At 45.1% G+C, this 22,499-nt stretch overlaps 2 protein-coding genes across 3 annotated transcripts in view; one reads left to right on the forward strand and one right to left on the reverse strand.

Moving 5' to 3' along the window:
• The window catches only part of NPTN (neuroplastin), a 41,659-nt gene extending 35,224 nt beyond the window's left edge, over positions 1–6,435 (forward strand). Inside the window, exons 6-8 of the mRNA XM_053987963.1 lie at positions 4,607–4,628; positions 4,949–5,022; positions 5,365–6,435. Of these exons, the coding sequence (XP_053843938.1) occupies positions 4,607–4,628; positions 4,949–5,009 (83 nt within the window). The 3' untranslated portion in view covers positions 5,010–5,022; positions 5,365–6,435. The remainder of the gene's footprint in view (positions 1–4,606; positions 4,629–4,948; positions 5,023–5,364) is intronic.
• Positions 6,436–6,437: 2 nt separating this feature from the next.
• Positions 6,438–22,410, reverse strand: REC114 (REC114 meiotic recombination protein). Of its 2 annotated transcripts, XM_053987961.1 has the most exons (6): positions 22,145–22,410; positions 21,583–21,672; positions 11,792–11,875; positions 8,666–8,830; positions 7,910–7,978; positions 6,438–6,665 (listed from the first exon to the last, which is right to left on the reverse strand). In XM_053987961.1, the coding sequence occupies exons 1-6, from the start codon at positions 22,313–22,315 to the stop codon at positions 6,504–6,506; spliced, it is 741 nt and encodes a 246-aa protein (XP_053843936.1). In that variant the 5' UTR covers positions 22,316–22,410; the 3' UTR covers positions 6,438–6,503. The 2 variants fall into 2 exon arrangements, with proteins under 2 accessions (XP_053843936.1, XP_053843937.1); XM_053987962.1 differs by lacking the exon at positions 11,792–11,875.
• Between the last annotated feature and the right edge of the window lie 89 nt (positions 22,411–22,499).

The raw sequence follows: 22,499 nt of genomic DNA on the forward strand, positions 1-22,499 counted from the left end.
TGGAACATGACTGGTGGGACAGAAGCTCTGGGTGAGAGGTTCTTCAGGCCTCTGGAATTTTTTCCCCAGCACCTGGGAATTCTGCCTGGCCAGCCCCAAAGAAACAATTGAATGAATTCCCTTTCCCTCAGATCTCTGTGTTCTATAGGCTTCAAGTGCCCTCGTTCAGCGTGCCCATGGCTCCATCCCAGGGAGGCTGGGGAGGGTGATGGGCTCCTGGGTACACTTGGAGCAGTTCTGTGTTCCCAAAACACTTCCCAGTAAAGATGTTCCCTCTGTTGGAAGCGCTGCCATGCTGGAAGAGCAGGGACACTCCTTTAACTTTGGCATTTCCTGACTGCAGGGCTCGGTTTTGCATGGACCTCGCTTTGTGTGTCTGGTGAGCTGCTTGGTGTGCCTCAGGCCAGGGCTGCTCAGGAGCTCCTTTGCTGATGTTTCCTCCTTCTCAGAACTCTGATTTGGGAGCTGATTCTTTTTCCTGCTGCTGGAGAGCGGGAAAAGGAACATTGCACCCGGGAAATCCCTGTTTCCACCAAAACAGTGGCATCAGGGAGTACCTGTTGCAGGGTTTGCTGCAGAGCCTGTGGATGAGGGGTTCTCCCAGCACATCCAAATCCCGTGCTGGAAGGAGGAAGGGAGGGCAGATGGCGCTTGAATTCCTGCATCCTTTCAGAACGTGAGTTCTGACCTGCCTTACGCCTGGCAAGGCAGCATCCAGCTCGCTCCCCGTTCCCAGAGAGCGGCCAGGGGCTGGCAGATCCAGAGGGGGCTGGCCACGTGCATCTTCGTGGCTTTGGGGGCGAGAGCTGCATGAGCGTGGCATGCCCTGGCACGTGGCTGCATGCCCGGCGGGAGGAGGTGCCAGCAGGGAATGCCGGGGTGCTCCCCTGGGCAGGGAGAGAAGGGAATGGCTTTGTTCTCTGTAATACCAGAGCTCGAGCTGCTTGGTTTCCATAGATGAGTGACCAGCCAGCACCACCTGAGTGTAGCGTAGCAAAGGTTCCTAAAGGAGTGGGCTTTCTGCTGTTGTTGCATCAAATAGTCTAAAATCAGCACAGCCCCTGGCTTAAAGGGTGTTTTCTGGGGTAAGTAAAAAGTAAAAACCCCTTGGCTCCATTCCCCATAGGAATGGCAGTGGTTTGTACTTGTAAATCCATAGCCGTGAGGTGACTGGGTTATAACATGTCCCTTTTCATTCTTCCCCTCTCATTCCTCAGCCTAATCCAAAGACTTCCCATAAATGTGTTTCTTCTCCTGGCTCTGCAGAAGCTCCATCCAAATCCCCACATTCTTTCTAACCCTCTTTTGCTTTTTTCTTGACTTTCCCTGTTCCTGCTGTTACTGTAAGTAATTGAAAGTAACAAACTGTTTTAACTGCAACCATTTACCTTTTGTAACCCGTGATTTCGGTGGGCTTTTTTTTTTCCCTTTTATGCACATCTTTCTCTCCTACACTTTAAATTTGTCAGGGTGAGCAGCATGTGAGGCAGGTACATAATGAGGCCATAGCCATCAGCTGTTCCCAGCAGCATTGCTGTATCCCAGTGGGAATGGACACAGGACTCTTGAGCTGTCACAGGCTCTGGCTGCTCCTTCAGAGCATTGAGCTGCCCCTGGATCCCTGGCAGTGCCCAAGGTTGCACAGGGCTTGGAGCATCCTGGGATAGTGGGAAGTGTCTCTGCCCATGGCAGGGGGTGGCACTGGATAGGCTTTAAGGACCCTTCCAATCCAAACCAGTCTAGGATTGATTTTGGCAGGTTTTAAAGCATAAGCTGAGATGTAGAATCCCTTCAGAAGCAAAAATTGGAATCTTAGTGCTGGAAGAACCCGCTGGTGTTTCATTTTTAACTTCCACCAGTCACAAGATGCTACCCAGGATTAATTTGATACTAAAAATAAACCCTGTAGCTTTCCAAAGGCAGTGAAATAAACTGAGTGACATATAGAATGACTTGTAAATTAAGGCTGAAAATGGGCGGGGGGGCACAAAACACATTCCCATCCAAGTGGAGGACCTAAGGGAGATCTGCTTGTCATCATCTTCCAATTTTAATTCCCAGATATTTTTGCCTGCAGGGATTGATTACCTCTGTTAAAGCCAAGCAGCAGTTCTCCCCTTTTGGCACAGAATGTGTGTTTTGGGGACCCCGTGAAGCAGGTCATTCCATCCCCTGAGGAAAGGCCTGGCTGTGGGGTTATTGCTGTGTGCTGTAACCAGGGGGGTTTTGGAGCCTGCAGGTGCCCAGTCCCAGGGCAGATCCTGCAGGAGGAGGGGCTCGGCGTGGTCAGTGGCCGCTCCTGGCAGCGTTGGGGAGCACTGGGGGACGTTTCCGTGCCGTAGGTGCTACTGACTGTTCTAGAGCAGGGCTGTGGCATTAAAGCTTTGGGTGATATTGATCTTGTCGGTTACTATGACTTCTTTTTTTTTTTTTCCCCCCTTCAATTGCATCATACCCTTAAAAAATGGTGGTAAGTGAGAGCTCTGCATGCTTTGGAGTTTGTTTAACCTCCGCTTCAGTCTATACAACGCACAAGTCATAACGTTAACACTCTTGAAAACTTCCTCATTCACGTTCACAACTAATTTGGATTTCAGTTTGCTGTTTTGAACCTTTTCTTTAGTCTGATTTTGTACTGGTTTTTCTGTTGTTCTGTTGCCCCTGGTTTCGCTGAGGGTTCGGTCTGTGTCTGTAGTGTACTGGGGATGCTTTTCCAGCACTTAATGGGTGACCGGGAATTTCCCTAGGTCTTTTTATCTCTGGTTTAGGTTAGAGATGGGACAGGGAGGAGTGGTGGGGATCCACTATCTAAAGTATTCCCAGTAGGCTTTTTTGTGGGATCTTCGTGAGGAATCACCAATGGCAGCCTTTATAAATTTGAAGCTGCTTTTTTTTTTTTTTTTTTTTTTTTGACAACACAAACTTGCTGATCTGAAACAGGCATTTAAATCTCTGGGCAGAGAAGGGAAAATGGTTATTTTGTAGTGAGTGTCCACGGTGCAGTTTGATATTGCTGAAGTCCAGCCAAACAAACTCCCAAAGCAGTCGATGGTGCTTGTTGGAGCCGAGTTGGGTCTCAGAGGCAGCACTGGCGTTGGGGGCCAGACCTTGCTGTCCCTCCCAGGCTCGTCCCACCCAGAGCACGGAGCTCGGCTGCTCTCGGATCCTTGATTCCCAAAGATGTTTGTGGAAGGAAGCCGTAGATTCCTCTGCTGTGCTTTGTGTTTGAGTACCTGATGTGTCTCTGTATATCTCACTGTATATACAACAGCACATTGATGTCTGGCTGTCCTTCCTAGTCCCAGTTCTCTGTACAGTGTCCGATAGTTACTGTTGCTGGTACTGGAATTCTGTGGACACCGGTGTGTCGCTAGTCTGTTACTTTGGCTGTAAAGCTCTTGGTTTGTGGTTAGTTCTTTATTTTTGAAGTATTTTTTGTTCTGGTCACTGTCTGTGCTAGCGGTGGCTTTGCCTCTCCGTTGCCTCGAGGGCCCAGGTGGAGTAATGTCCCCTCTCCCTGACATTACTCCTGGCGTGTGCTCATGTGGATGCCTACACTGTAAGACTGTAATTTCCATAACTGCTTCATGTGCACTAAGCACCCTTGTGGAATCCTGCTGAGAGTTTCTCAAAGACTTCCCTGAAAAATCCCTCTGGCACGAGGTGGGAACAGCAACTATCAAGTGCCAAAACCAGCAGGGCCTGAATTGGTCTCCCCAAAATCTATCTGTGGGAGCATTAGGCTCTTGGATTGACTCTTGTAATGTTGTGTAAATGCATTTTTGTTTTCTGTACTACAGCGTGGGAGAAAACAGTGTTTGAGAATTCAAAAAAAAAGCCTAATTGGTCATGAGAGTTAATGTGAAACATTGCTCATTGGCAGATTTCCCCCACCCCACCAGTTCCTAAATGAGTTTTGCCAAGGGCGGGACGATGCTGTCTGTCCTCTCTGCAGCTGAAGCGTGTCCGGAGGTGTCCCAGCACCGCGACTCCTCCTGGTCCCTGCTGCCCAAGGACCATGATTGAGGCTGGAATCGAGTGTTCCCCTTCAGCCTCTTCCTAACCTGGTCCCTTCTAACTAAACATTGAGAAAAATGGGGAATGTAGAGGTTATTTCATCTGTGGGGGAAAATGAGTGTGGGGTATGTACCCTCTGGGGTATATACCAGGAGTTACCCATCAGCAGTGGAAAAACGGCTTAAAAATTAAAATACATATTAAAAAAAAAGTCAATGCAAGCAAACATCCAGCAGGATTTTACAACTGAACCGTTGGTTTGTCTCCTCATCTATTTTTTATGAGATTGAACCACTGGAACTTGGGGACAAGATGAGTCTTGATCATGTTGCACCAATCTGTCCGCTACAGTTGCAGTCCTTCATGACCAGCATTCCAAGTGTTAACTAAACCCATTGAAGCAACATACCTGCCATTAAACCCGAATCCAGAGCAGTAACTCCATGATCCTTGCACTTCCGACTGGAATGGCCTTTGATGCTGTAGATAGATCACTTTGCTGCTTGCATTGCAGCCCCCTGCAAACACTGACTCTCTTTTTCTTTCCTTCCCTTGTCTCTCTCTGGGTGCATCGGGATGCTTGCTGCAGATGATGAACCAGCTGGGCCAATGTAAGTGTGTTTTCAGGAAAAAAATACTCTGGGTTAATCTGGGGGGTTGTGGGAGGTGATAAATCATGGGATTGATATTGCATGTGACATTACAGATGGTGTTGGACCGTCTGGTGCGTTTCTTGGCGCTGGAGGAAAGAAAAGCAACATCTTGCTAGAAAACAAATATTGTGCTAAAATACAAAGTCTAAGACTGTGTTGTCTTCATCCAATTAAAGGGATGAAGACTGAAACGCTGTCTAATGAAGTACAAGTAATGTCCATTTTTCCTGTACCTGTGACTGATTTTTGGTGCATTTCTCTCCCATGCCTTTCTGCAGGAAAACCAATTCTACAAACAATCACAAAGACAAAAACTTACGTCAGAGAAACACAAATTAAAAATGCTTATCATGTAAGTATTGCCTGCACCCGGCCGGGAGCGGGCAGGCCCAGCCCTCCTGCCTGGAGTGCTGGGGGCGCGGCAGCAAAGCGTTCCCTGCGTTAAAATATTCCCGCTGCGCCTCAGGGAGCGCCGGGGGGGACCAAACGTTGATTTCCTCAAACAGGCGGGTGGTTTAAGGACCTGCTTGCTAAAATCTAGACAAAGCTGCCGAGCCCTCCAGATTGATTCCCCGCTAAAAGGTGGAGCTGGGGCTGTCGGGAGCCGTGCCCCGGTGGGAGCGCGGGGATTGCAGGCTGCGGCGGCTCGCACTGTTCACCATTGACTAGCACCTCTTTCTCGTTTCTTTTTTAGAGCTTTAAGTTTCTGAGAGACTGATGGCAATATGACCTGCTAAATTTAAGGGTTGGAACTCTTGGTTCTAGAACTCCAGTTCTGTCTGATTTCTTATTTTTTCTTTCCTTTCCAAGTGAGCAACAATATGACTGTCTAACGCATGCCTTATTTAGCCTCTCCTGCAAGGATGACCTAGCCAGATGAATTTTAATAATGCTTCCGTGTAGAAGGTGTAAACTCTTTTGGGCTTGATGTGCTGTGAATGTTGCTTTTTTTTTTCCTCCTTTCCTCTCTTTACACGAGCAGTAGCCAGGCGGGTTCACGCATGCGCTGTTTTTTACTTCCTGTAGCTGTTAAATTCGGCACCGCTCAAACCGCACCGCTGCCATCTAGTGAGACTTCTTTTGTAAAGTACAGCAAAACTTAAAGATATATACAGTATATATTTATATTTGGGGGAGGGGAAACCAGAAGTCGTTGTGGTTCATTTTGAAGCTGCTGATACTCATTCCTTACTGTATGGCTGGAAGGAGGAGGGAGTGATGCCGGGCTGGTGCTCGCAGCAGGGACATTGGAATTTCCTTAAGGGCTTTAACCATGGAGCATGGGGTGTCCTGTTGGGCGTCGGGGCTGGGTGGTGCCAGGGGCTGCTGGTGGTGGTGGGATGCAGTTGGAAACAAAAACAAACCTTCAGTTTATAAATATATATATATGATTGCTTTTTAAGTGATTTTTTTTTTTGTTAACTCATGTAAATTCTCAAATCCTTTTGCACTGATGTGTTCGACATATTCTTGTACATTCAATTCAGGCAAACTTTTATAATTTTCTTTTTTTTTTTTTTTTGTTTTGTTTTGTTTAAATGATGAAATGTTACAGCATGGTGATATTCTATGCAACTAGTTATTCCTCTTTAGTTTGACACTGTAATTTCTCATGATTTAAAGATTGTAGAAATAGATCTACCAGGGTTCTCATGATGTGCGTAACTGTAGCTGCATGAACTCGTGTTCTGTGTATTTGTTGAAGTGCAATGATGTATAAAAAGTGGATTCACCTGTTTTTAAAAATAAAACACCGACAAAAACCGCTGTAGGCCTTGTTTTTCAACCTTTAATCACCAGAGCTGTGTGCACCCCTCGAGGGCCGGGCGTGCCTCATTCCTGGGCGAGTCTGTGCAGCTCCTTCTCCACGTCCTCCACGAAGGCGGGGAAGTGCTGGTCCATGAGGCAGAGGCGGATGAAGGGCCCCAGCTCCCGGGCGCTCCAGGCTGGGTGCCGGCACGCCGGGGGCAGCTCCGGCCGCTGCCGCAGCACCGACTGCGAATGGAAGGTGGGAAGGGGGCTCTGACCTCGGGACACGACGACACAGCCACACCCCAGCCCTCCTGGATGCTGGAGGAATGTGGAGCTGCCGGCGTTTGATTCTTAGAATGGTGTCAGTCACCTGTGATTTCTGTGTGTGAGCTTTTCTCTGATGTCCAGGTGTGATTCCAGTGTAGCTTTTACACTCTGTCAAATGCCCCTGCAATTATTTCAGTTGGAAATTTACCCTGGAGATGCCAATTTTCTGGGTACCGTGGCTTCCTGGTGGGTATCCATTCTGCAGTGTACACTCTTTATGAGCTGTACATGTTGCCACATAGATAGTGTAGGGATAACCAAGTGTGCACTTCCAAGCTTTTCATTTAGCCAGATGTCTTTTAGAAGTAAAGTATGGGTCTTCTATGTTAAAACTCCCTTTTTATCCCTGTTTAATCCCCTCTCCCAGCTTTTTCCCATGGTGGTGGGTGAACTCTGGGCATCGTGGCACTGGGGTTGGGAAGAGGTGACTTTTGAGGTCCCTTCCAGTCCAGCCCAGTCTGGGATTCAGTGCTCAGCCAGTGACTGCGAAAGAAGGGTAAGGAAGAGACAGAGAAGGAACTGCTCAAAATCAGAAAAGAGCAGAGTTTTCTGTTCATCTGCTGCTGCACTGGCCTGAATTCCCAGTAAATGAGCAACAGCTGACTTCAGGTATTTACCCAAAACTGCTCAGTGAAGCTGTCCATGGAATATGGGGATGCTTTGCTGTGGGACAGGGTTGAAAAGCAGAACCTCAGAGCCCCTGCCAGTGCCTAAAGGGGCTCCCAGAGAGCTGGTGAGGGACTTGGGTCAAGGGCCTGGAATGCCAGGACAAGGGGAAATGGGTTCCCACTGCCAGAGAGCAGGGTTAGATGGGATATTCTGTGATTCCTTGATTGGTATTTTCAGGCTTCAGCTCTGATCTGCACAAGTCACTTTTGCAGAGTCAAACCAGTGCCAGAGCCATTCATTTGGATGTTGCCTCTGGGTATTTCTATGCTCTCAGTGTGTCATTTGCTCCTATTCAAATGGGATGATTACACCACCAAACACCTTGTTTTGCTGTTTATTCCCTGGCTCTGGACCATTACACAGATCCAGTGTTTTGCTGGTGTAGATGATGGCATCCTGATGTTCAGGAAAGGCATTTCCCAGATGGAATCTGAGACAGCTCATTCTCAGGCTCAGTTACAGACTCTAAACAGGAGATGTTTGTTTTTTACCTGTGCAAGCTGTGCTACAGATCTTCTTTCTCCAAGGCTTGTGCAGGAGTCTGAGAGAGGCTCATCTGGCTAGAAAATACCAAATGCAAATAAGGGCTTGTTACCAAGCAGAGTGTGGGTATGTGCAGGGGGGGAAGCAGTTCCATTTTTAGCACTGACGGGAAGGGAATGTGCTCAGCTACCTTCTGCAGTAAAAAGGTATCTTTTTATGGAACCTGCATGCACATCTGCTCCAGTCTTTAAAAATGAAAAGACATGACAGTTTAACTACAGGCTTGTTAGCTCATGGCTAAACTGAAGTCACAAAAAACTTCCTAGGAGTAACTTCAAAGAATGCTGTGTATGGATGCTCACAAGAGCACACTGCTTCTTTTCCATGGATCTAAACACCCAGGAGAGCAGAGATTTTGGAATAATCACCCCGGAATATGCTGTCTGTCTCTGCCTTTTCCAGTTACCTCAGGACTTTATCTTGGAGAGGGGAAACATTCTGTTCCTCCTGAGAATTCTTTTAGATGTGCCAGGTTAGGCTCAAATTGTAAATAGGCAGTGGTAGCAGCTACTACCACTGCAACCTGGGAGCAGGTAAACACAGAAAGGATCCAGGATTACCTTGTGGCTCTGATCATTTTTTACCCTGTACAACTAATTTCCCAGTTCCTATTTCATGCAGACAGTCTCACAGCTGTGAGAAACTCGTCATGCCCAGCTCTCCCAGGCAGAGGTGACTGGTTTTGGGGGTGTGTGGTCACTTACTGCGTGCTCAGTGTCCATGCCCTGGGTGTCCTGGCTGAGGCTCTGCTCCTCGGCCCCCTGCACTGGGACGTACTCGCTGAGTTTCTGGACACAGCTGCAGCAGTGCTCCTGCATCTCCTCCCTGGAGCTCCCTCCGAACTGCACACGGAACATGCGGCACTCGTTCTGCTCAGAAGCACAGGGAAATCAAATTAACTTGGAATCCCCTCAAACTGCTTGGATTAAATCCATATTTGTTGGAGTTGGGAAGAATGCAATAGTTTTGTGGATCACTGCGCCAATTTAAAAACAAATAAACAGGTTTTCCCTGCTGTATTTTCTTTTTTTTCCCAGCAGCTTAACCAGAAGACTGTGACAGGTGATTTGAAAACCAGATAAAAATATGCAAGAAAATGGTAAGTGATGCAGGGCCACCTGTCACTAATTCAAGGTTTAGCCAAGTGGACAATCCTTGCCAGGACTCAGCTTTTACATGCAGCAGGAAAATTAAGTTTTATTATTACTGCAGGTAGTAATCCTGTAAGGGTGTGCCAGCTCTGCACAGTAATTTGTGACAAAAAAAGACACAACAGTAAGCAGAAGTTAACTCTGGATCTGAACTAGAAATTCTGGGAATGGCATGTTCTGGTTAGGATTTATGTTCTTGATGAATCAAAGTCAACCCTACCTGGTCCGCCTGTGTGGAGCTAGACCAATACATTCAGTTTGTCTCTCACCTAAATGTTCCTTGAACAGAAACCAACACATTGAATAGGAGTGCAGGAAATTGAAATGCATTACTGCAAAGAGTGAAATAATACTAGAAATCTTTGAAAACTCCCAGTTAGCTCTGACCCCCCCAGAGTAGGTTGTTGGGCTGTACCATAATTATTTTAAATAAGTGCCCCAGGTTCAGCAAACTGCCTTGAAATGGGGATGGGAATCTATGGTGTGTGATAAGCTTGGCTTAAGCACCTTGAGCTGATGTAAGGTAGGTGCATATTCAGTGTTTAGAGAGTGAATTAATGGAACCTTCTGTTTGATCTGGAAATTTCAAATTTAAAAGACTTAAAGTACTAGAAAAGCAGCAAATTCTCCTTGGCCCAGCCTGGCTTATTTAGGTCTTCATCTTCCTGAGGTTCCAATGTCAACCCCATTTTCAATGCCCATTTTAATCCTACACTGCTGGGCTGCTGGAACACGAGGACACCTCTCACTTTAAAGCTCCTGTCTCAGAGATGAGCCAGCTCCTCCTGACAGCCCCTGTGTTTACATGCCTGCTGCTTGAAGATGTTTGAATTCCATAAAAAGATTTTTAGGGCAGGGTAAGCACAAAAGCTTCAGTGCTTTTTAAAGGGAAAAAAATGTCAAACTAATGTGAAGTGCAGCACTCATTTGCCAGTGCCCAGTTGGATTTGCCCTCATTAATTAAGGAACTGGGGCAGCCTCACAGAGCCAGGCACTGAGCTGTGCACTGCCAGACAGGTGAGTTCTGATTTCAGTGACACAAAAGGAACTTGGGTGGAATTTCCTTAGGAAACTTTCAAAGACCACCTGCTTGTTTAGATCCCCAAATCAATTTTGAGGCTGAGCTATTTGGACTCCCTTGGGTTTCTCACAAGGACTGTTAAATACTTTAGTTTGCAGTTCATAAACAACAGCAGACTTTGAAAATTAAACATTGTTCCTTTGTGGAAAGAGAGCTGTGATATGTCAAGGTTTATAGTATGGGCAGTCACACCTGAACCACACAAAAGCTGAACATTGATGTCATGGAATCATTAAATTGTTCCTCTTCCATGCTGGGGTGGGGGGCTGAGCTCAAGGAAAACAATATGAAGGGAAATGATTTATTGCAAAATTATTAAGAAGATTCATCTTGTTCCTGTTCATAGTTTTGGAACTCATTCTGCTGCAGTGCCCTACTGAAGCCATATTTGAAGTGATGAGTAAGTTCCACTGTAAATGCAGTATTGATGACTTAAAAAAAACAAGGAGTACAAGATAAACCAGAAATTCATCATAAAGGTGAGCACAGAAGCTGCATCCACTGTTAGGATATAGAGAAGCTATATGGTAGAACCACTGCAGTGTCACTAAATCCAGTTGAAGTTGTGTGAATTTATGGTAAGTAAACACTGAGATGCACCAAATTAATTTCAGACTGTTAAAATTCCTCCTTTCCTGAAGTGCCCCTCAGAGCTTTGCTCGAGCCTGGCAGTGAGTGTGATGTTGGTTTTGTCTTGCTGGTGAGGAGCAGCAGAATCCCTTGATGCTGTGCTGGGGGACTGGCTCTGGTAACTGGGTTAGATGGGATATTTTGTGGGCCTCTTATGCTTGTTCTGTTCATTTCAAGTAGTTTCTGTTTTGGAGACACACCAACTGTTTATTTAAATATAGCTATTCCCATATTCAGTCTGGTTTTACAGTGTTTTTCTTGGTAACTGGGAAGGAATAGCCTGCTGGTTCATCAGAACTAATTCCTGCCCCAGCTGTCTTCAGGTTTTCCAGCAAGCTGATAGAAAGCAGAGTGCAGAGGTGTTTTGGTTTCAGGCATAACCCATGAATTTAAAACACTAAGATACTTACAGAGTATCAGAGTTCATCTAAGAACAAAAAACCCAGAGATTTTTACAATAAATTGGTAAGAAGAAAGTGCTGTTTGATCATTTAAAGGCAAACCAACCACTTTTCATCAGGAGAGCTGAGTGAGAGACCAGAAACTCATGTCCATTTTATTTCCTTGAGTACCAAATACCTTGAGCACTAGCCTGCTGCTGCTGTGCCAGGAGCCACAAAATGGCTCAGTAATTGCTTGGTTAGAGTTTGTTTCCTGAAGTGCAGTCTGACTCAGAGGAATCTTGGAAGAGATTTGCTTCATCTTCTTGTTAGCTGTGGCAGATAGATTGGGAACTAAAACCAGTCTGGCTGTTTTAGCAGCTAACTCTCAGAGAGCAGTCTAAAAACTGAGTATTAGCAGTTACAAAATATATCAATAGTCAATCCATTTTTGTTTAGTACTAGAGTAATAAAATTTTTTTAACTTACATAGATAATTTACACATTCTAGTTTAATTTAGCCAAAATGGAGAGATTTTCTCCATCTCTGTGTTACATATTAGGAATGTTCCAAGCAGCTCAGCTCACCTTGGCCTCTGCCCGGAGCAGCAGGCACTCTGCTCTCCTCACTATCTTCAGCCACTTGTGGGAATCAATCAGGGAAAAGCCTTCCTGAAATAAAGCACAAACCAGTGGCCCAGCAAACAGCAGCACTCGGGAGCACGTTTAAGTTCTGTGATGTAATTAAAGCCCTAATGAAGATCGGTCACTGCAGCTACACAGTTTTTGGAGCTGTCAAACAACTGCCACTGTGGAAGTTTTACCCCTCCAGGGATTAAATCCAGTAACAACAGTGTCGAAGTCTGTTCTGATTTCCTTACCTCTGTACATTTGTATTTGTGCATGCTATGAAAGCCCCTGGAAGCCAGAATAAAGCAGCTGCGAGTGGAGCTCTGAGTGCTGAAGTTGCCCGGGAGGGCAGCAGAGGGCAGGCGAACCCGGGGAATGGCACAGCCCCGCTTTACCCAAGCCCCGGGGAACCCTTGGCTCCAGGTGGCACTCAGGGAACCAAGCAGCAGCTTTGTTCATTGGATAAAGATGTTTTTGTACTCCAGTTGCATCACTGTCAGTCTCTTCAAACTCTACAGACTGCTCAGCCTCCTGTAAAAACACCCCAGGAAGGTGAAAAACAACTGCAAGGCAATGGACTGTGTCTCCCAAGGCACTCTGAGCCATTACTTAGCAAAGTCCAGGGGAAAAGCCCAAACAATTAATCAGTGTTAAGGCAGGGAGGAAATCAGGCACACATTTTATCCAAACTCACAGTACTTTCAATGACAAAGGGCTTGAGCCCAGGCTGCTTTCAAGGGGTCCTAAGGGTCAAACCCCACAAGTCATGTCCATCCAGAAGGGCCAGTGATGTTTGCCACAGTCACCATCCATGTTAGGTGGGTCCAGGCTGGAAAAACATCTGCCATTCTATTTTGGAACAGAAATCACCTCAGTGGCTCTGCTGCTTTACTGTGCTGGCACTGGCTTTACAGTCTCATGCAGCAACTGCATGTAGGTTTTTAGCTGCACTTCACAGAGGAATCTCTCAGAAAGTGTGAAGAGTTGAAGCAAAGGCAGACTGGATGGCAGACATCTGCTGTGACAGACTCCAGGATGTCAGCCAGCAGGGAAGTACCATTCCCAAAAGAGCTGGGGTCAGAGGGAGGGAAGAACTGCCCTGTGTGCTGTAAAAGCAGGTGCTGACAGCAGGTACGAGGGCCATACCTTGTAGTGTCTCTCTGCACTGAACACACTCAAAGTGCCCTAAGGCAGGACGTGCTAAGCAGGAAAGGCCTAAAGGTCTGAACAACAGGGAGAGATCACCTGGTGAGCAATGGGAGAGGCTGAACCAAGCCCCAGATGCTGTCAGTGAAGCAATTCCAAACCATTCCATCACTAGGCCACTTTAACTTGTGGCCACTTGTGCTTGTTCTGTTCATTTCAAGTAGTTTCTGTTTTGGAGACACACCAACTGTTTATTTAAATATAGCTATTCCCATATTCAGTCTGGTTTTACAGTGTTTTTCCTTTCACTGGAGAGGAAGGTTGAACAAATGTTGTCTCCTTAAAATAATAACTGTTTCCAAAGAAATTACAGAAGGCAGTCACTGTTTAATTTTCCTACCAACTATTTTATTGATGTTTCCCAGGTTCTTTTATATAGCCTGTTTCTGAGGTAAAACAAGTGGGGAAAAAAACAGCATTTGGAATTTTTAGTTATATACCCCGATTACCCAACTCCAACCCCAAAATTTGATTTAACTGAAAATGTACAACCACATTATATTTTATCATTGTCCCTGTATTCACAGAATCACAGCCTGGTTTGGGTTGAGAGGGACCTTAAAGCTCATCCAGTGCCACCCCCTGCCATGAGCAGGGACACCTGCCACTGTCCCAGGGTGCTCCAAGCCTGGCCTGGGTCACTCCAGGGGAATGAATCAGAGCAACAAGAGGGAAGAACACAAGGAACGTGTCCCTTGAGGCACGCTCGAAGGCAGGAGGATCTCTGCCAACACCCAGGAGCAGGTGTGGGGCAGGGCCTGGGAACTGCAAGGCACTATTTTGGCATTACAGTCCACTGTGCCTTTCCACAGGTGATGGATTGACTCTCGACATGCTCTGGATGTGGGCGGTGACACAGAAAAAAGCAGCGTTCCTTCTGGACTGCTGCTGCCACCAGGCTGCCAGAGCAGGGAACAGAGCAGCTGGTCGCTGTTCCCTTGAGCAGGCGTCCGTAGCTCCTTCAGTCAGCTAGGCAGGGGCAAAGCCAGAGGGCAGTGTAAGATTCTTCAGAATATCCCCAAAACGCTGCCTAGAACGGGGCAGGGACACAAGAGCCCAAATGTTCACCATGTGAAGAGAGAAACGGCAGCACTTTATTAAATGTGGTCATCCATGTTCAGTCAGGCATACACCCCTGTGGTTCTCCACGACTGTACTTGTAACAAAAGTGGGGTAAAGGAAAACTCTTTCCTACATCTGTGACCAAAATCTAAGTTTCTCAGAGGGAGGACTGAGTGGGATGAAGCTGGAGGGGAAAACAAAGCAAGATGTTTCCCAAATGTTTTGGAAGCAGGCAAGATGTGACCACAGCTGCCATGAGGCAGGAGCCAGAAATGCTGATCCAGCCTCACAGCCATCGAGTCCAGCACTGACTGGGAAATACTTTTGTTCTGATTTCACATTTCAGCATTCAGAAACCTGCTGTGTAATGAGGGCTGTGAGCTGTGCTGGAAGGTATTGTGTATGATTTATGAATATTTTTTATTGTAGCATTTAGAAACCCTGTGGTGCTAAACAACACAGGAATAGATTATCTAAGTTTTGTTAGACTGCAACCCTATCTGAATGGAAAATTACTCTGTATCTAAGAAATGTTATTTGTGTAGCAGTTCAGCAATGCTGGCTTGCATCACTTAGTTTGGACACGCTCATGCACAAGCCAGATGTTTTCAAACAAAACTCTATGTAAACAATAGCTTAGCAGGAAAAGCTTTTTTTCTTGGTCACAAACATGATCTAGTCTGCCCTTAAATCACAACCAGTATTAAAAAAGACAAACTAAACCCCAGAATGCTATAGAGACACATTCTTCAGTCTGGGCTGCCTCTTCTAGCAGGCCCCTGAAATGCAAATACACCAGTTTGTTCTCCAAGTTCACAGCTCAAAGGAATGTATGCATTGTATGCTCTGGATTAAGGACTCGGCTGGGAACGTGCATTTGAAGGAAAGGATGAGATCAGCTTCTGACCTCATCGGTTCCCCGTTCTGTAACTGACTAGTAACCATGTGTTTTGGTTTTAACTGTTTTACTAGTTTTTAGGGATTTTTTAGGGTTTTTTTTTTTCCTTCTTTTTCCTCTGGGGATTTTCCTAGTTTTTAGTTGTTCGTTATCTCTGTCTCTTTAGGGAGGTCTTGACACTGATAGGTGTTCTTCACACAGGATTACTACTTAATTTTTTTTTTTTTGTTAAGGTTGGGATTAAATTGTAAAATGGTAAAATTTAATTTTTTTGTTTACATTTAGATGTTTATTAGTTTTTATTTGTGTTATAGTTTTATAAGTAGTGAGTTTTATAGTATTTTGTTTTAATAAGGTATAAAATGGTTATGTATTTTTAATGAGGTTTTTAAAGGATAAATTGTTTAATTAAGAAATTATATTGAAATTATTTTTAATTTAATAATTATTTGAATTATGAATTATTATTAATTATTTGACTGTATGAATTAATAGTGCATAGCTGCCAGGGTGGTGCTGGCTGGGAGAAGAAAAAAGCTACAGGCCTCAGACAAAATTCTGCTTGCACCATTGCAACACAGGCTGGGCAGCACCATGGACACAATTCCCTGGAAAACAGAGAAATCTACTTCCAAAGTTTCCAGGGAGGCACCTGAGAGCTCCTTAACCCTTGCCTTTCCCAAGGTAAGGTACCACGATGCAAGTGGGGAGCAAACCTCGCTCAGCTCCACTCACAGAGCCTGGGCAGGGCAGGAGGAGAGATTTGGGAAAGAGTTTTGTGGGAAGGGCAGGATGCTGTGCTGCTCTGAGCACCCTGCCAGCTCCTGCAATGTCACCAAACCTGCAGGGATGGCTGAAATAACGTGCCACTCCTCCCAGGCACAGGGGGCACTGCCACCTGTGTCACCCTGTGCAGAGCTGCACGCCCCTGGGGCTGCTCAGCACACTGGGGACAGAGTCATGATTGACACCTGCTGTGTTGAGCTCAAATACTCACATTTTTGACCTGTGATGTTGTGGGTATTATACAACTGAACATTTATACTGCCTAACACCTTGCTTATTCTTGGAAGTGCCTAACTTGGCACCAGAGCAATGGCAATGTTATTTCCAGGTGTCCCCACAGTGACACACAGCCCCCACACAGTGATCTTTCACATCAAAAGGGAACAGAGATAGTGGAGTTGCAAGGACTGCTGATAACCACTCTCTCAGGAGACAGGAAAAATAAAGATATGTGAGCAGGCAGGCAGAAAAAGCTTGTGAATGATGTTCAAGAATTATACAGAATGTTGAAGAACAGGCAAAACTGAGATGCTTTCAGAAAACTGGAGAAAGTGTTTACAGGTAAGTGGTGATCAATGGTGATCACTTTAATAAGGGTTTGGTTATTAATAGGTTCTTATAATAAAAAAGTTGCACATGCTTGAAACATGACAGATTCTAAATCAAATGCTTGCATAAATCTGAAAAATAGCAAATTTTAACTCCTTGCCTTCCCAAAAGAGAATGTGAGTTGCCATTTCACACTTTTTTCCTAGAATAAGCAGTTTTCTATTTAAAAAGTACAAATTCTTCGTTAATGACTGTAGGAAAAAAAAGTTGTGAAAATTAAACTTCTAACATAATTTCACTCCGGACTTCATTACTAGCTTGTAACACACCTGAAAATAGAAATTTTTGTATCTATTTCTAAGTAAGGCTAAACACATCAGGCTTGATTTCTGTAGCACAAACTGTTTTGAACATTAAGATTAGAAGAGCCAAAAAAAAAAAAACAAAACAAAACAAACAAACCCAAACAAGACAACCTGAAGAGTGAGGGGAGCACAAAGTTGTCCCTGCAAGCATTTCCAACCCTACCAATCAAGGCAGAGAGACAGGAGCAAGGAATAAAAGGATGTTAAGCTCTGCATGATGCTTTTTTGACCCTCAATCTCTTCGACCCTCCCACCTTGCTCTTAAGCCTGTTTGAGTGTGGCAGAGAACAGCCAGGGCTGAACTCATTAAGCAGAGTGCTCTGTGTGTACACGGGCAGGGAGGCTGAAGGAGGGAGGGAATACAGGACACACGGAGCCACCCGAGGGGACAAAGGCAGAGAATGGCTTTGGCCAAAGTGCAAACACTGCCTGCAGGAGCAGGGCTTTGGATGGGTACAGCCCACAGCCCACTGACAGCAAAGACAGGCCTGACCTCAGCACAAACCTCGGTGCTTCAGTGACAACCTGAGTTGTTTTGGGGATTTTTCCCAGTGACATCTGTGCAGGGCCACAGAGAGGGGAACTGGATGCTCAGGGATGAGCTGGCTAAAGCTCTTCAGGGTGTCCCAGTAATGCATTCTTCCGTTCTCAGTATAAAATATGTACTTCTCCAAACTGATAGCACACATTAAACTCTAGGGTAAATACACCTCATTAACAGACATCACTAATCTCAAAGAAAAAAAAAAAATCTAAGAGCTTAGGTTTAGGAGAATTGGGGCAAGAGAAAAGGGAAGAGCAGAAGCCCTTGACATGGAACAGAAATGGGAAAGCTGATGCAGAAGGACACTCTCAGCTCGTCCAAAACAATCACATCAACAGCACATGTTGAAATAAACGAACTGAAATTGAGATTTTTGAACTGCGATTGTGGTACTAAATAATCCAACAAAACTTTAATAAAAGAACAACCTTGTGTGGCTTTGCAGGGCTCTCCCACAAAGCAGCATTAGCAACCTGCTGGCTGCCCAGCTTTCTGTCAGGAGCCCTCATTTATTGCACAGGGACCAGCTCTGCCCAGGGCACTGCTGTGAATCTCATCTGCAGAATTTGGTGCCTGAGTTTCAGGCACTGCAAAGAGAGCATCAGGAACATGAGAATGCCTGCTGAATGCCTGCCTAATTAATGAGTTTGAATCTACTGTACCCTAAGCACTGGTAGCTTATTGGAAGTCATGAGGGGACCAGGAGGGCACTAAGGACATTTAGTCTACACTTCAAAAGAGCAGGTCACAAATCAATTATTCCAGATTAATTTTATCCTATTAAGTAAGTCCTCTTCACAATTTCAATTTGTTTCATTTGTAGGATATTATCAATTCTAGCAGCAGAAATAATTGCACTGAATAAAACACCAAAATATAATTTCCATGATGTGTTGATAGAGAGAGGAAAGGAAATAAAGAGTTGTGGTAAATGGAACATGATGTATCTTGAGCATGGCCAGAAATTACCAGAGATGCTGTTGAGATATTCCTGTAAAATTCCATTGACTACAGTATATAACAATGAGGTTTTTCTACCATCAAATATGCAGTCTGTTAGGCAACACTGCAGCAAAAACAGATCCTAAAAATACATTATGCAATTTAATTCCAAATGAAGAATTTGGTTTAAAAAAGAATAAAACAAAACAAATCAAACACCCTTTAATTTGCATTATGCATCAGGGATTTTTATGCTCCACGCTCTGAAGTTCCATTTACCTCCTCTTCATTCCATTACACAAGGAATAGATGGTATTTTGAAAGGAAAACAGTTGTTTCTGTATTTATTAAAAACAACAGTTGTTAGGATATGTGAATATTTTATTGCTATTTTATAAATATTGTTCTTAGAAACGGATCATAAAAGAGCCAGTGGGCCCTAAGGAAAAGGTTTCTTAACTTTCCTGCTTCAATAAAATTAAAAGGACTAAGAGAATACGTAAGTACACCCATCATAGACAGAGTATTTTGACAGCAATCAGAAACACCTGAATATTGTTCCTACTATGGATAATTATCCAGCCATCAGCAAAACAGAAATTTTTCTTCACAACCCTTTCAATTTTGTGCAAATGTTGTTCATAGGTGAGAAACAGAAAAAAATCCTTTTATTCATCAATGAAAATGTTATAAAAATTCAAGTTCTGCACATTGAGAAGGAAATGCGTCCTGTGACCCAGATCTTGTTCCAGTGTAGAGGTACAAAGCTACAATAATTGTTATCCAGTTCTCTCAAACCAAGAGCTGGAGCACATCAAAAGGCCTGGAAAGTAGGGATTAGGAGATAGATCAAAAGACAAGGCATCAACAATTTAAAGGATGCAGTTCCAACACAGCACAGAACAGTTCTGTGAGTACACCAGAGGGAATTCCGATGCAAGTAAGGCAGCACACAGGTGTGGGAGGACACCCTGGCAATCCAAAGGACACAGCCCAGCCCAGGCCAGCAAGAGGAAATGAGAGCACAAGTGAAATCATGCCAACAGCTGCAGCATTCCGTCAAGGCTGATCCATTCCCTCTGGAGCAGGAGTTGTGCATTTTCCCCTCTGACAGAACGTCCAGGATAATGGACCCCCAGTGAGTGGATCTGGAGTGTGACAGGCTCCAAGCACGGGCTGTACTTAGTCGTGCAAAGCCTGGTTAAATATTGTGACAAGTTTGTGACAGCTGGAACTGGAGGGAGATAGAACCATTTCTGATGATTTCTGCAGCAAAAATACAGCCTGAGCGGCACTACAAGTTGGTTTGTTCTTACGTGGCATCTTGGGAAGGAGTCTGTAAAATGCCCCATCCCTGGAAGTGCTCAAGAACAGGGTGGATGGAGCTCTGAGCACCCTGGGACAGTGAAGTGTCCCTGCCCGTGGCACTGGATGAGCTGTAAGGTCCCTCCCAGCCCAAGCCATGCTGGGATTCTATGAAAACGAGCACATGGGGTATTTGGTGGGGTTTTCAGCCACTCAGGTATGTTTAAGAGGACAAGTGGGAGGACTGCAGCAGGTCCAGTCTCAGCAACCCACAGTCCAGTATGTACCAGTCCCACCAGTTCAGTCCTGCAGGCACAGAACACACCTGTGCCACCACCCCAAATACTCCTGCTCAAAGAGCTGCACCCAAAGCATCAACGGGCTGTAAAACCAACTTTATGTAATTTTTTCTTTAACAAATTCTAAATGTTAGTGTGTCAACTTTAAGGTTGGCACAGAAGCATTGCCAAAATAAACGTTAGAAATAAACCAAAACAGCCTTTTTTTTTTTCCTTCTTTTGAACTCTCAGTACTGTATTTTGGTCACATCTACCAAGCATGTCTGTTCTACCTCTCCTGCACTATGTGATAGCTCCCACAGTATCTCAGTGTCTCTTAGAAGCTGGAACAGTCCTGATAGGTCCCAGAAATTCCTCATCTGGCATTTCAAGCAAAGCAGCTGCCTGAAAGCTTCACTAGCCACTAAATACAAGAGCTGCAAGAAAGTGCTTTTCTCAGCCAAGTTTTGAGCAGCTTTTCTGATCCCTCATCCTTTCCGACAGCACGCTTTATCTGCCCTGTTACTTGCCAGATTCAGCTTTTGCCAGACAAGTCTTTGAAGGGCTGCAGCTTTGGGTTGTGCCTTTTTTGCACTTGGGTTAGTTATCAGAAGTTGCTGTTAGCTTTTATATGGTTATCTCAAGGACTTTTAGAGGAATGTCAGTTACAGGTCACTAACAGGAACAGGAGCATCCTGCACTGAGTCATTCCAAGCAGAATGTGGTAAGGGATGGCAGCAAGTCTCATTTCCAAAACCTCTTTCCTTGTTCTTATTCAACAAAACTGCTAAAATACTTTCCACAGTCCCCTTTTACCTTGTTCTCACTAAATGAGCTGAGGGCCATCCACAGTAGCAGCTCTCTGTTAGCTCATGCATTAACTATTCAGTGTTCCTAACACACAGGCCAAAAAATTCAAGGGTATCCATGGTTCTCCCCTATACTTGAATTTCTATAAGTTTATGACCCTTTAAGAGGCATAGTAAAAACTAATTTATAAGCTTGTACATACTGAAAGCTGCAAGACACTCCCTTACACATTCTATTTAAAAAGCTTTGTTATCTTTACACTGCAGCATCTTCCAGTGGTTTGTAATACCTTTCTAACATATTTATCAGCCAGTTCCTACTCGTTATCACCACTGAGTACTGGTGATGGTGCACTGAACACTATTAATTCCACCTTCCAGCAAGGTCTTCTTTGTCAGAGCATCAAACCCACTCCTTCTAGACAGAATTCTCCTTTTGCTGTCATTGTGAAATCTTTATTTTAGTAGCTGGTTATGCTTAAGTAAGTGCAGGCTACAGGAAAACCAGCTGTCACCAGTTCGAATTTTGTCTCCAAGGATCTTTTGTTGTATGTTAAATCCCATCATCCAACACAGAAAACACAAACCCTTTGGTAAACCAGATTGTCAAACCGAAATACTAGCAGGTCATTGGCAAGGAGTCAGCTGGACCATATAGAAAAATGATAGTTTTACCTACTTCTAAAGAGTGTATTTTCCTGTCTTCTTAGTCACAAGAATAATGAAAAAAAACCCCAAATATCTTTCAACATCAGCAACACTTAGCATTACCTCTTAATCTAGATTTTTCGAAATGCAGAAGAAATGTTGATCCTCAGCAGGAAATAATGCATTTAGTATTATTCTGACAAACGTGAAAGGAAAGCAGCACATGAGAATTACCATGAGCAAAGCAAAATTGACAGTTCCCACTCAGTGGGAGAGAAGATGAAGCTGAGAAAATAAACCAAGTTAATACTGATGGTAACATGAAGGAGAAATATTCTTTATACATGACAAACTTACCAGCACTGTTCGTCCTTGGGAAATGAAGAAATGGCCAGACTCCACAATGGTAAGAACAAGAGGGCCTGATTCTTCATTTGATTCAAACACCTTTAAAAAGACATACAAAGGAAAATCTGGCCCTGCAAGCACAGAATCTGCAATTCCCATTTCTAGGTCAAATAAAAGGTCTCAAAGGTTGCTGTTAGAAGCCAGGTGTGTAATTTGTATCTCACTAACGCAACTTACCCTTCACTCCCACAGACAGGAGGCACATCAAATGCTTTTTTCACTAATTATACCTCCATATACATATATAACTACTTGGGACAACCCTCTGGATTCTTCCACCTCGATCTCTAGATTTTAATACCACAGGTTACTGATGAATGAAGGAATAAAAAAAAGCGGGCCACTAACACTCTGATGTCATTAATAATTCATGAGTAAAATCTCCTCCGATTCCTGCTTTAGCTCTGGACTCGCAAAAAGACACCTGAAAGACCTCATTTATTCGTGTTTGCCTCACAGCAGAGTCAGTTACCCCACGCCGTCCCAACCACCCTCCCCGCGCCGCCGGCACCTTCCAAGAGGTGTTCTGCCCCTCATGGTCACCGTCCTTCGGGGGGAGGAAGCGACCGTAGCGCTTCAAGGGCCACACTGTGGCGCTACCGAGGAGGGAGGTGTCGCCGGCGCTTCCCGGCGCCGAAGCCAGCCCAGGCTGGGAGCCACGACCGCCGCCAGCTGCCGCCATCCCGCGCTGAGGGCTCCGAGGGCTCTGAGGGGGCTGAGGGGGCTGAGGGGTGGCGGCGGGCAGCGCGCGGGAGCTGGGCGGGAAGCAGGAGCCAATAGGAGGACGGAGAAGGCGAGCGGCGGGAATTGTTCGCCAATCAGCGCGAGGCGCGCGGGGGCTCGCGCCGCACCTTCTGAGGCGACCC

This window comes from Vidua macroura, chromosome 12 (assembly GCF_024509145.1).
Source record: "Vidua macroura isolate BioBank_ID:100142 chromosome 12, ASM2450914v1, whole genome shotgun sequence".
In the NCBI taxonomy this organism is placed as follows: Eukaryota; Metazoa; Chordata; class Aves; order Passeriformes; family Viduidae; genus Vidua; species Vidua macroura.

What these genes read in the sequence shown, in the direction of transcription:
- REC114 (XM_053987961.1), bottom strand. Translation starts at nt 22,315, where the DNA reads ATGGCGGCAGCTGGCGGCGGTCGTGGCTCCCAGCCTGGGCTGGCTTCG. An exon ending in GGCAGAACACCTCTTGGAAG is followed by an intron (nt 21,673 to 22,144) that starts GTGCCGGCGGCG and finishes GTCTTTTTAAAG; the next exon opens with GTGTTTGAATCAAATGAAGA. An exon ending in GCATGGACACTGAGCACGCA is followed by an intron (nt 7,979 to 8,665) that starts GTAAGTGACCAC and finishes GGTATTTTCTAG; the next exon opens with CCAGATGAGCCTCTCTCAGA.